The following is a 12,965-nucleotide window of genomic DNA, read 5'->3' on the forward strand; positions in this document are numbered from 1 at the left end:
CGTGTTGCGTGGTGCAGTGGCGAAGTAAAGATGAAGCAACAATTTGTTCTACTATTGCTTACCGTCGCCATTATCGGTAACGGGTCGGCCGCTAAGTTCCGTACGTATTTTTTTTTTATTTTGACCACAAAAAATGGGTTTGCGTCAGCGTATCAGTGTGTCGGACAAGGGGTGTTTGTGAGGATTTTTGATAGCGATACAGCAACAGCAAAACAACCGAGTGCCGAGGGCACTACCCCTACGTACGATTGCTTTTAATTCCTTGCGCTAATATTTGAACGCATCTGACGCATCTCAGCCAGGAGTTTGTGGCCTTGACGAAATGATGAGGCGTACAGTACCGTTGACGGGCAATTAACACAAAATTAGACAGATGTGCCAGAAGTCCTCCGCCTCTGTTTGCATCAACTATTAGTTCAGTAAACTTTGGAGCAAGTGAGTGTAACGTGAGCATAATGAGGATGAATCAGTGATCAGTGAACAAGGAAGGTCATTTTGGGGCGTTTTTTCCAGTAATTGAAAAAAATTGCGATCAGATAAAGCTGATCTTCAGCCTGAAGAAATAGACCGATTTTTGTTATAACGCAAAGTATTACCTAGGCAGCCATTTTTGACTGTTCTCCAGTTCTCGTTAACTATGTTAAAAATTGGTTTCTTATTTGCATTTGATACGCAATCATTTATTCGCAGCCGATCAGCAGCTCAGGCAACACACTAGAAAAGATCAAGACATTCTCCCACCAAACTAATCAGTAAGGAACAAAACAAGTCATTTGATGCTAATCTTTTTGTGATCACTTGTACAAAAACAATCACTATAAAGCACTTAAGTGGTTGCGTGATGAAAGCGATTTATTCGCAGCCCAGATTGAGACCACATGGAAACAAACAGGATCCGTAGCTACCAATGGCGCCCGACCTCCGCACCAAACGATTTGAATAGTATGATTCTCATTAGTTAAACAATATGGCCGCCGGCGGCGAGAAATGCGTATCCGTGCGAGAATTGAACATGTGACCTGAACCTGTGCTGAAACTGTACCACGTGCTGCTAATTGTTTTACCGCGCGTTTCATTGCCAATCCAAAGTAATGCACACATAAAATAGTTGTTAATGCCGTTGTCTCACAAATGATCTACGCTCAATTTGCATACCCTTGTCCCGTTGGCGGTGTCGAGTTATAATTTGATACAATTAATAGAGTTGATGATGGTGGTTTGCCTAGTAGAGTGCTGTATGCAACGATGATGCATCTTCCATCCCCCTTTTCTACAGCTGCTTCCTTCTCGCGGTGCAAACAGGAAGATGGAAACTGTTTGCTGGAAGCCATAACCGCCACCTTCCAGAACTTCCACAAGGGTGTACCGGAAATCGGGCTGGTACCGTTGGACCCGTTGCGCATCGACAAAATGGACATCGTGCAAGGCGATGGACCGATCAACATTGTGCTGAACTTTAAGAAGGTGGATCTGCTTGGATTCCAGCATGCACAAATTAAGAAAGCCAGGTACGCTGCCTTAAACCTCAAGAAGAAGTGATCTGTACAAATATGGTGGTTTTTTTTATTCTCATTTACAGTGGATTTACTTCCAACCCTACCAAGATGGACCTGAACCTGGTCGTCCCGGTTGCATCGCTCATCGGAGGATATAGAATCAATGGTAAAGTGTTGATCCTTCCTATCCAGGGCGAAGGTTCGAGCAATATGACGATGGGTAAGCAATGTTTATACCATATCTACCCAAGCAAATGATAGCATCATTCATCAACGGTGCTATTCTTTTTCAGTCAACTGTGATATCTCGCTCAAGTGGACCGGCAAGCTGGTGGACAAGAATGGTAAACAATTTTACCAGGTCGACAAATTTAAGGTGCACTTCGACACGAGCCGTTTCTACATGGATTTCTCCAATCTGTTTAATGGCGATAAGGCGCTTGGTGATAACATGAACGTATTCCTTAACGACAACTGGCAGGATATCTTGAAGGAATTGAAACCCGCCATATCGGCAGCTTTTACGAAGATATTCGAAGCTGTCGTAACGAACGTTTTCAACCGAGTACCGTACAATGAGCTTTATCTAGCGTAAGCGCGTGGAAGGATGTAATGGGAGGGATCATTACTTGTAAGGTATGGTGAAATAAATTACCATTGAAATCACATTCAAATGAAAAGAAGATGTTGAGGTAACTAATGATAATAATCGGTAATGGAAACAATTCAAATGCAGTTGATGAACCGAAGTGACTATGGAAATTTCTCTAAAGTTTTTCATGGCTATTTTTCTTTGAGCTGATCTGAAATGCTTGTAGCACAGGAATTAGAACGTGACTTTAACTTGTTTGTACATAACACAATTGTCAATCGCCTATTCTATGCTAGGCTGACCCATCTCCATTGGATTTGGCACGCAAATTTTGGTGTTAGTGGCTTGCTGTTATCGCTATACTGATGACTCAAACTGTTCATCTCCTTACTACAGATTTTATAAATTCTTCTTAGCTTCATCGACCTTCTAGATCACGTTGGCCATAAAATGGCTTACTAGACTTTCCGATGCCATGTAGTTGAATAGTCAATCCTCACTACGGGGGATGGTGTAGTTGAGATTTGAGCCCCGTTCCTGCCGTGTAAAGACCGATCTATAGCACTGAGCCACCCAACAATAATTATTTCGACGAAATATTACACTGAAAATCCAATACTCATACTTCAGTCCTCCAATACTCGTCGCGTCCCGCGTGGTGTTCCGTCATCTAATTGCAAAGTCCTGACCGTTTGAGGAAAACGAGGGCCTTTATAGTGGGAAGATTTCTTGTCCTAAGTATAATCAGATGCTTCGTTGTCGAGAAAAGTCCTATGCATAGCTTGTGTCCATATTTATATCCAATGTATCACAGATTGAAGCTCTAGGTGACGTCTCCTTGTCTTTTGAAACTGACTAGTCTGTCACATGCTGCGATCGACGTGACAGCGTTTGGTTTGTGCTGACTATTGAACCGTTTACAATACTGTACTCATTCATTTCTTTCTTAAGACGTATAAGTGAAGTTGGGGGAGGAAAGGGGGTCACACTAATAATCCGTTTGCTTGCCAAAAATCAATGAACTGTGATAACATTCGTCTGCGTTTCCCACGGGACCTGTTTTTGAAATATTAAGAAATTTTCCAATACCCTAGACTGCCTCTACCAAGGCTTGTCGAGCATCGTCCTACTCCATGCATAACCATTGAAAATTATGACGATACACGCCAAACCCAAAATAACTATAATTTAAATGACACTTGGGGAGTGATCGGATACAAGAACTTCCTGAGCTCATCGAAGTCACACAACCTCTACCACCGAGCCAGGTAGAGGCAGACAGTGGGGCACGTATGTGTTCGGGTGGTAGGATAAAGATAATCGAAAAAGGACCCTTCCGAACCATCTTTTAAACAAATGGGTCTGTCTTTTAATTGCCAAGATAGAGACATTATTTTTTGTTCTAAAATTATTTATAACTTGCATTAGCATTATGATACAACAAGTCCATCCAAAACGAAGGTAGAAAGGTTCAAAAGTCTTTTGATACTGGTCATCGATCGGCCGACACTGGCACCTCTACCACTATATAGCTGTTCCCATTCAGTTATCATTACTTTATTCCAATATAAGATTCTATCAGTCAATTAAAGGAAAAAATGGATGATCAATATCAAGATTACTAATAATAAATTTTATGATTTTAAGATATTTTGGGTTTCTGAGTATCTGTTTATCCTAAAAGCTAAATTACATAAATATCTTACGAGAGCTTAAAAAATCTTCAATAAATAAATTTCTCATATACTCACAGATCGTTGGATCACGGTTAGATATGTAGCACTGTTCGATCTATCTATTTAAAAATAGCGAGATACTATTACTATTGATCCACTTGACCCATTTGAGGTGAGAAATATTCAATCCCAGTTCTTTGTTATTCCATAGTTACGGAACTCTCTGTCAACCGTCTAGAGAAAAGCTGTAACGATCTTGTATATGGTGAAGATAGTCCATTGAAAGTTTGATAAAAGCAAACAATTTTCACTTGTTTCTGCTCACTTCAAGTGACAATTGTTGAGCTATCGACCAAAAACTTCTGCGCTTGGGTCAATACTTTTAATTTTCATAGCAATTAATATTATTTAAGATGTAAAAACGATGAAAATTATATCAGGAAATATGAACTGAGAATCTATGAACTAATTTAGTAGTATTACTTCTCGGTCATATTTATGATTTCTTTGTGATGAAGCAGATCGCTAAAAACAACCTCAATTTTCTTTATAAATGTATTCAACAGCATACCATACTGAGATCAGAAAATATTATTGCAAATTAATAATATAATGAACCTTAAATTAAAAACAAAATCTAATATCTACCTTACCTTGCTACCTGTATGTTAATAGTTACATCCACGCTGCACGGATACGATTCCGTATAACGGTGGAGACGTGTCGTTTCCTCTTTTGAGCATCAAGCTAACCCAACGTGACAGTTGCTGAGGGGAAACTTGTCTACTGCCTATTTGATTCCATTGCCTTCTGGTTTGCTACCGGTAACGCAGCACATGGATCAGTTGGATTGTATTACAAACGGAACAACATACAGCATGATTAACGGTTACATCTTACAGTGAACGGCAATGAGCTTCATCGATCGGGAGGTACAGCATATGTAATTGTACTTCCTTAAAAACGTTTGTTTAAATGTGCAGAGTTTCGATTTATTGAAATGTAACTTGCATCGGACTTTGAGAAACACGTGGTTGTTTATATTTGTTTTGCAACCTTTTCACCTGATGTTTTCTGCTCCCGCCGGTAACGAGAGTTCATTAGGTACCCTATCTGTTATTTTTTATCAACTCCCGCAGGCACACTCATAAACCATTCAAACATCTTCCCATGCACCCATTTCCTGTGAATGTTAATAACCTGTGCAATTACGGCCATTGCTGAGCAAAGATCGTTCCTCATTCAGGTCCAGATTACCTGCAACAGTTAGAAGTACTTCCAATTACTTTCCTAGCGAACGTCGTAAACCTGATCAAGTTTGGGTCCGACACGTTTTGAGGGTTAACTTCGCATCTCACAGACAGCATCCGGTCCCTACCATTCGCGAATGCCGATAAAACCTATGCACCTTAACATGACGTGCCGGTCACCGGTTGATGGTTGGTAGTAGCACCAAGCCGAGAGTCTATTTTTCATTAACCTTTTATGTCCCTGATCGTCGATAGAACACCAGTACTAGTTTCACTTCTAATCGGACGTTCTGTTTCGTTCGAAGACTAAGGCACTGTGATGAGTAGTGGCGGATTTAGCCCCTCGGAGACTTTGAATCAACTGACCGGGGAGGGATGGTTCTTTGGAGATTCGGGGGGCTCCACGGTCGCTCACTCCGGATACCGCTAAACTCTCCACCTGTGATGAGAAGGAACGTGTCTCATCTCACATGCGCCACATGACGCATAAGTCACGAACCATGGGTGTGCGCTATGCTAATGGCGGGTGCTGTACTGTGCGGGCTTTTTACTTTTCCCGATCATTTACTGTTCTTCGATAATTACTGTTATCATTTCGGTGAATTATATGACACTCGGCCAATGTCTTAACCGCACGTACGACCTACGTGTGCTCGATCTTATTTGATTCTAGATCAACGAAGTAACTTCCAACTCTGGTAATTTTCAACATCGATACTAGATCAAGAAATCCCAAAGTTTCAAGAAAAGCCAGCTTGACTTCTGTTCGAGAAATTCTATATATTCTGAGAAAACCCAAACACGCTCACCTCTCTTCCGTAAACAGGGTCCTTAGCTTCGTGAGCTCCAACTGCAACAGATGCATGCAAATAATCTCGATAAGGTCAATCAGACAAAAAATATAAATATATCAACTGTCGGATTAGTAGAGATTACTTAATTTAGGGATTCTGGCAGCATGTAGGTGTTGATGCAGCTTATAACCACGAAGAAAAAATCCAACCGTAAGTCACCTTCGACGTTAGGTGTGCAAATAAGGTACAGCCTATCCTGTTATTAGACTGTTCTCGCTTTTCAGGACGCGGGTGAAGAACTGAAAGCAGCAGTTGATCATTCACGTTGCTGCTACCTGCCTCTACGTATGGTCATATGTGTATGTGTGTATGTATTTGGCTTTGTTTGCAATCTTTTGTTGTTGTGTTACACTCCCTCCCCTAACCAATAGATTAAACCGCACACAGAACGCGTGCGTCTCGGGCGTGTCGTCTCCGATCAGCGCCGTAAAGATCATCGCAACCAGTTCTGCCGGCTGTGACGTACGTCAGCCACTGGATCGGGGCGTTAATGGCAGCCGTAAGAACCAACCGATCCCGGGCACCGATCCAGCATGATTCAAGCGGCCTCCGGTGCTGGTGGAGGTGGAAGGTGAGGCGCCTACCACGGACGACAAATAGAAAACAACGACAGAGTGCGGCGTTCACCCGCGCTAACATATATAAGACCTGCGCTGGTCGGGCAGCTTCTATAGGTTCACTTTGACTTTCGCGCCAACGACGCACGGGTGCGCTGAGCAAACGTTAGTGGAAGGAAATAAAAAAAAACTAGTGTCCACTGTATCGATCGTGTAGTTACTGTTGGGTGTCGGGACTCGTCATGAATAGTTTGGTGATTTTTGTAGTACTGTCAGGATTGGTGGCGTTAAGCAGTGGTATAAAATTGCGTACGTATTGTTAAATACTTGCTAGACCTGTTGGAGTCTTAAGTGTTGATGGACCAGTTTAAACAAAGTTCAGATCAGAGGTTCCTTCAGGATGCAATTAGGCAATTAGAAATATTTTGAAATGTTCTTTATATTCCAAAATCGACGCAGTGAATATTTGCGAAAAGTGTTCCTCTCACTGAACGAAGTGCATCTTCATACGATGTCTCGATGAAAATAAACTACGAATCGCGTCCATCACCTACTTCTGTTGCTCTAGCGAGAAGGAAGGGCAACACGTGAATGAGACCGGTCGCCAAAGTTTGTCTTGGACTTCCTCCAAAAAACCGGATCCGTGCTTTATATTTCTTCCGGATCGTCGCATCGGACAAAGGTGTGATGTCTCGGTGTGATAGCAAATACGACCTGTTTTGCGAACTGTTAATGAACTGTTTTTGCGAACATTTTTAACGACCAGGGGAAGCACATTAGAATGGTTACAACTGCCGATTAATTACAATAATTGCATTTTTCTACATTATACTGGTGAATGGTGTCGTTTAAGTGTTTGAGCAATCCCTTTCCATCTAGAAAATGTCGATGCATTTACATTGCAACTACAACTTATGCGTCTTTTACAGCTTCTACCTATACACGCTGTAAAGCGGACGACGAACCATGCATCATACAAGCCATATCGGACACATTCCACAAGTTCCAGGGTGGCGTACCTGGACTAGGGCTTGCTTCGCTCGATCCGTTGCGCATCGACGAGATGGACATTGTCCAGGGTACGGGCCCTGTTAATATTGTGCTAAACTTCAAGAACGTGGACATTACCGGATTTAAGGATGTCATCGTAAAAAAGGCTAAGTAAGTGAGCCGAATCACTCACAACCCTCTCCGGGCAGTATCGATTAAAAGCTTCCCTTTCATTTCTCTGCAGAGGCTTCACTGCGAACCCTAACGTGATGGAAATGAATTTACTGCTGCCAGTCGCATCACTTGTAGGCAGCTATAAAATCAAAGGAAAGGTGCTTATTCTACCCATCCAGGGCGAAGGCATCAGTAACATGACGATGGTAAACTGTGACTTCCTGATGAAGTGGAACGGTGGACTGGAGAAGCGAGAAAATGGAAAGGAGTACTACCAGATGAACAAAATTAAGGCAACGTTCGATACGACCCGGTTCTACATGCATCTGACGAATTTGTTTAACGGCGATAAGGCACTGGGCGACAATATGAACCAGTTCCTGAACGACAACTGGGAGGACATCCTTAAGGAGCTGAAGCCCGCCATCATTGGTGCGTTTACGAGAATATTCCGCGCTCTTATAACGAACGTGTTTGAAAACGTTCCCTATGAGGAGCTATTTTTACCAAATGCTTAACTACGATTAAGGATAATGATTAATAAATGTAAGCAACATGTTTGTGATGTGATGTTGATATAGAATGCTTGATTTTGAGTCACTTAAATTGGTAAGAAACGACAGGCAGAGGATTTATGTAACAATAAATGCAACAGTAAATCTGTGCTTGATGAGTACGTTATCAAAGGAATATTTATGTAGTTTTCCCCATATTTAAGCCCAACTTTTGCATAAAAAACTAAAGCAAGTTGTAGCTTCCAACATAAACTTACAACACACATCCGAAAGGATTACATTTTCCAAGATTTTAAATCCTACGACCAACAATGATTTAGTCATTTTGCCGATCAGCCCCATCAATACTCTGTGTTGACATAATCAGAATGATCAGATGAGCAGGTCATCTTCGTATCTAAATGTGCTCATTTGCTGAAAGCTGTTGCAAAGAAGATTTCATAATTCCTGTGGTTGAGATGTGCCTGGCTCTATACTTGCCAGGCAATGGTCAATTGCAATTCGTCGACTATTCTGGCCAAAGCTGTTCCAAATAATCCAAACTACCTTATACAGCCAAGTAAATCTAACGATTGAGAGGCGATTGCGTAGCCAACTAATGCAGAACTAGCGTACAACAAGCTTTGAACTATTTTTTTTTCTTCTTCATTGACGCTACAGTCTATGGCTTTCCTTGGCTTAATTTTACCCGTAGCTGGGTAGTCAACCCTGAGTGCGGAGAGATGTTCCGGTTGGGATTCAAGAACTTTAACGTGTTCGAATAATAGTCATTAAATAAAATCTCCACTGAAGGATATTTACGCACATAAAATTGAACAATTCGCTGTTTCAAAGTTAATAGATTGCCTTCAGTAAAATAAGCATTATCAAATAATGTTCTGTTTAATATTATAATTCTTCCCATGTAATCCTTTACCAATTTACAAAAAAAAGGAAAATTTCTATTCAAGTTGAACATTTTTGTTGTTACAATAAATTAACAGCTCTTTTAAATGTTTGAATCGTTTTGCCGTCCTTCTCTCGCCGTATGTAATCCGGAGCTAAACGATTCCGACAGACCAACTCGGATCGCATGCAATCTCAACTGTCAAGCGGCTGACAATCGATCAACCGCCCATCACTACCATTGTTTTCGACTTTTCTTTTTCCTGTAAAATTCCCATTCTGAAATGCTATCCAATGAAGTGCAATCAAAAGCATAGACTTATGCAAATTTCTTTCATAATTTTACTAGTTTTGGTATTTGCATGTGGCACTCGTGCAGACGACAATAACGAGGAGGAAACCGTGATCGAAGGTAAGTGCCTGCCGTGCAAAACAATCTTGCTTTTGCACGATGATGAAAGCATTGCGTTCCTGTGTGACCATCGGGGGCCACCAGCAACCAAAAAAAAGGAGGAGGCATTATTGGCCGGCATATCAAACGACGAAGCGCATTATACTGACACTAACTGTATGTTCCGTTTGCTAGATTTTTTCATATGCCGCACCTGTGGAAATGATGTTAGCGTAGCAAACCTAGCCTTTGACAAATATAGCCCCTTGGCACTTAGCGCTACGAACCACACATTTACCGACACCCGTTCCGTTCTGGTGCAGGAAGTACAAAATCCGCTCGGAATACGGTTTCACATCTTTCTCGTAAAGCAAGCGTCCTGTGCAAAGATTCATCCGGTAAGTACTGTCGCCTTAGTGCTACCGTACGCAAGGCTCTACTGTACCCACTGCCGACCATCATGCGATTATCGATTATCCATTTGCTTTTTGTTCACCTTCCAGTGGACACACAAGTCGACGTGGTTTCCTGGTTACGCTTGGAAGGTTTGTGTGTGTCCCAAGTGCCATACTCTGCTTGGGTGGATGTTCGAACCTGTCGTGAGTGCAACGGCCGAGCAAAGTTTCCCATCGGACGCAGGTTTCTACGCTCTCATCTTTCAAAATATTATCACCGAAGGATGTACGTGCCCGGGTGAGATAGGACCGCAAACATGTCATTAATCGGCCACCTGTCTCTTTGTTCCTCTTTCTTTCAGACGTAAACTCATTGCTTATGAAAGAGAAAGTGCTGCGCGATAACTACTGACCCACACACACTGCTGCTAACGAAACAGGGCGAAAATCATGGTTGACCCCAAGCGACACATCAACATCCTTTCCCCGGAAGAGCAAGCGTTTATGGAAGAGTGTGAAAATGAGTTTACGGGCCGATTTACGGATCTGGATGAAGAATTTATGGCGCACTGTCAGCGAGAATCGAAACCTCCGCCAGTAGTTCATCCGTGGAATAGTCGCAGAGGTGGTGGCGGTGGTGGTGGTGGTAACGGCCCGGATCGAGGCAGAGGAAGAAGTGGCGGAAATGTTGGATGGCAAAGTGAAAGGCATTTTAACGATAGGAGAGGAGGTAGGGCTCGCTACTCTTCGTATGGCAACAACTATCGTCGAAGTGAATATCGTTCCGCGCGGGACGATATCTATCAAAATCACAGGAACCAGCATTCATCGCGCACGGATTATAGACCGTCGCCGAATGATCATTCCGACGATCGTCGATATAATCAGGAAGCGAGACGTTAACGGGCGATGCAGTTGAATTGAGTGATGGCACCTCAATTGGAAGATTCCTTGCAGTAATTCAAACGGTTCTCAAACGATTGAACTGACCATTTTTCCTTCACTTGTGACAAACACTAATCTCCGAGTGTTTAAGTAAGCCGATTCTTTACGAATTGTAAATAAATATCTGTAAATAAAGACTGAATCGAACAAATTTCTTCGTGTACGTATTAAGTTTTATTTTTGTACGGTTGCATATATTGATTTTTATAGACATCGTCGAGAGGACTATGACTACCGAGTAAACCAAGGGTCGCCTGGTCATCTAAATGACCAAAACTAGCAAGAAATCCAAAACTAGCCGAAGAGCCGGCATCCATCGTCGACCAACAGACTTATCTTTACAATTAATTATGAACGTATGCCATATTACCAACATCGCTTACGATTGCTAAATAATATGAACATAATGATACCAAGAGACTTTATAGTCGAAGAAGTCTTTCATTGATAGAGACGCTCCCGTTTTTGTGCAAGGATACCTGTTGTATAAAGAGCTCAAATCTTTGGAATTCACAACCAATCGATCATTTACTTTTTATCTTTGACGTTTGTCTAATTACAACTGGTTATTACCTTAGTCCTTATTATTTTTTTCGCATACCATTAAAATTATACCGTAAGGATCTGCCTACATAGGGACAGCACTATGATCGAAACGCTGAAATTCGTCATGTAAAACTGTTTTAAAACTGAGGTTTGAAAGGTTTTTGCAAAATGTCCTCAAAATTTTTTTTTAAAAAATCATAAGTAAATTGTTTAGAGATGAGTTTTTGCTAAAAAACATGTGAATGATTTCAAATAACACTGTTACATTAGGTATGTATTATTATGTGTGATTGATTGCAAATATAAATTTGGTTTGTTTAATAGTATGAATTTTCGTCCTGGCTGTCATTGATCCTTTTTTTTTTTTCGTACAATTGAAATTACATTTATATATCTCCACCAACAAACAGCATAATTTTTGTGCACAGCGTGACTGTATAGAGCGAACCCACACGTGCTAACCTTGCTCTTTATTCGGCGATATTCGTTGAGGTACGCGCGCTCCCTTTTTCCCTTTCTCTCTCTCGCTCATCACTTATTCTCCCTCACGAACGATCTACGCGTACGATGCCGTGCTCGTGAACGATCGCATGTTTCGTAGAGAGACAGAGAGAGAGTGCGTGCGTGCACAAGAACCACAAACCGCGGATTTGGATAACGGGCGTAGTATCTCCGCTGTCTAGTTCTGGTTCCCACGTAAACGCAGCCAGAGGCGTAAGCGCGTTCAGAGAACGGCTTAGACGGTCCTACAAGTTGTGTGTGATTGATTTGTTGGTGTAGTACTTCTGCACTAACGATCCGACCCAGTAGGCTGTGCGTGATCGTTGGTAGGTTAAGGAAGAGTCCCCGGAAAACTCATGCATATATGCAACACGGTTGGTGCTCTATAGAAGCCCGTATTTGCATAGATTTATGTGCGCGCTGCCAAATCGTCACTGAGCACAGTGATCGTGTACGTGTATGTGTATGTGTGTGTGCGTGCGTGTGTTTCTCACTCCGTTGGTACACGCACACCTTCCTAGTTAGTGAACATGGATGCGGGACCGTGTGTAATAGTGTGAGCGGTTAGCGCATGCTCGGACGCTAGTTTCACGAAACGGAGCTGTCAGTTAAGTCACGGGCACGAAGAAAACGATTTCCACTGGAAATTGCTGCTAACATCGTCGCGAGTGTGCACATTTCCCGACGCCCGCCAAACCCACCGAAACCAGCATGGAAAAGTGTTGTGCGTTTGGTTGAGTAGTGGAAAAATCCTGTGTCCTGGTTCAAGATTCGCTGTGTGGATGCGGATCATTGCACGGCTGTGCACGATCGAGTGGTGAAAATTGGTGAAAATGGTGTGCACCAACACATAGCCAGGATCTGAAGTGATGTACGGCGGAAAAGAAAAATGCGCACACGACAGCAAGCTATGAAGAAGAAAAACAGTGCCGTTGCGGTGTCGAGAAAAGAATTGGCTGCCATCGACAGTTCGCTGACACGGTGTTCCTTCATTGTTTAGTCAGAATTCTTCGAATGAATGCACGTTTCCGAAGCAGCAGCAGCGGCAGTAGTAGTGGTGTGGTGGTGCAAGTGATGGGCTTGGAGTGAAACGGCGTAGCTATTTAATTCCTTGGTTAAATTTCGGACCAAATCCATAAATTAGTGCGCTGCGCCGGAGCGGAGTCAATATACCCGGCGGGGGCCAGCCCTCGGGTTC

General features: G+C 42.4%; 4 protein-coding genes across 4 annotated transcripts in view; 3 read left to right on the top strand and 1 right to left on the bottom strand.

Moving 5' to 3' along the window:
• LOC126557078 (proline-, glutamic acid- and leucine-rich protein 1-like) overlaps positions 1-12,965 on the bottom strand; it is a 265,735-nt gene that overhangs the window by 147,564 nt on the left and 105,206 nt on the right. The gene's annotated exons all lie outside the window — the stretch shown is intronic.
• On the top strand, positions 31-8,138 carry LOC126567180 (uncharacterized). Its single transcript, XM_050223410.1, has 7 exons — positions 31-100; positions 1,277-1,508; positions 1,580-1,716; positions 1,790-2,087; positions 6,643-6,734; positions 7,355-7,586; positions 7,660-8,138. Exons 1-7 carry the CDS (start codon positions 31-33, stop codon positions 8,105-8,107), a joined length of 1,509 nt encoding a protein of 502 aa, XP_050079367.1. The 3' UTR covers positions 8,108-8,138.
• LOC126559191 (uncharacterized) lies at positions 9,242-10,215 on the top strand. The gene is made up of 4 exons (XM_050215314.1): positions 9,242-9,401; positions 9,576-9,778; positions 9,884-10,061; positions 10,138-10,215. The coding sequence occupies exons 1-4, from the start codon at positions 9,284-9,286 to the stop codon at positions 10,185-10,187; spliced, it is 549 nt and encodes a 182-aa protein (XP_050071271.1). The 5' UTR covers positions 9,242-9,283; the 3' UTR covers positions 10,188-10,215.
• LOC126567181 (RNA guanine-N7 methyltransferase activating subunit) lies at positions 10,226-10,678 on the top strand. The gene has a single exon (XM_050223411.1). It carries the CDS (start codon positions 10,226-10,228, stop codon positions 10,676-10,678), a length of 453 nt encoding a protein of 150 aa, XP_050079368.1.

Source organism: Anopheles maculipalpis, chromosome 2RL (genome assembly GCF_943734695.1).
Source record: "Anopheles maculipalpis chromosome 2RL, idAnoMacuDA_375_x, whole genome shotgun sequence".
In the NCBI taxonomy this organism is placed as follows: domain Eukaryota; kingdom Metazoa; phylum Arthropoda; class Insecta; order Diptera; family Culicidae; genus Anopheles; species Anopheles maculipalpis.

Coding starts and splice junctions, on each gene's coding strand:
- LOC126567181 (XM_050223411.1), top strand. CDS start 10,226: ATGGTTGACCCCAAGCGACACATCAACATCCTTTCCCCGGAAGAGCAA.
- LOC126567180 (XM_050223410.1), top strand. CDS start 31: ATGAAGCAACAATTTGTTCTACTATTGCTTACCGTCGCCATTATCGGT. Junction 101..1,276: donor CGGGTCGGCCGCTAAGTTCC/GTACGTATTTTT, acceptor CCTTTTCTACAG/CTGCTTCCTTCTCGCGGTGC. Junction 7,587..7,659: donor GTCATCGTAAAAAAGGCTAA/GTAAGTGAGCCG, acceptor ATTTCTCTGCAG/AGGCTTCACTGCGAACCCTA.
- LOC126559191 (XM_050215314.1), top strand. CDS start 9,284: ATGAAGTGCAATCAAAAGCATAGACTTATGCAAATTTCTTTCATAATT. Junction 9,779..9,883: donor CCTGTGCAAAGATTCATCCG/GTAAGTACTGTC, acceptor TTCACCTTCCAG/TGGACACACAAGTCGACGTG. Junction 10,062..10,137: donor AAATATTATCACCGAAGGAT/GTACGTGCCCGG, acceptor TCTTTCTTTCAG/ACGTAAACTCATTGCTTATG.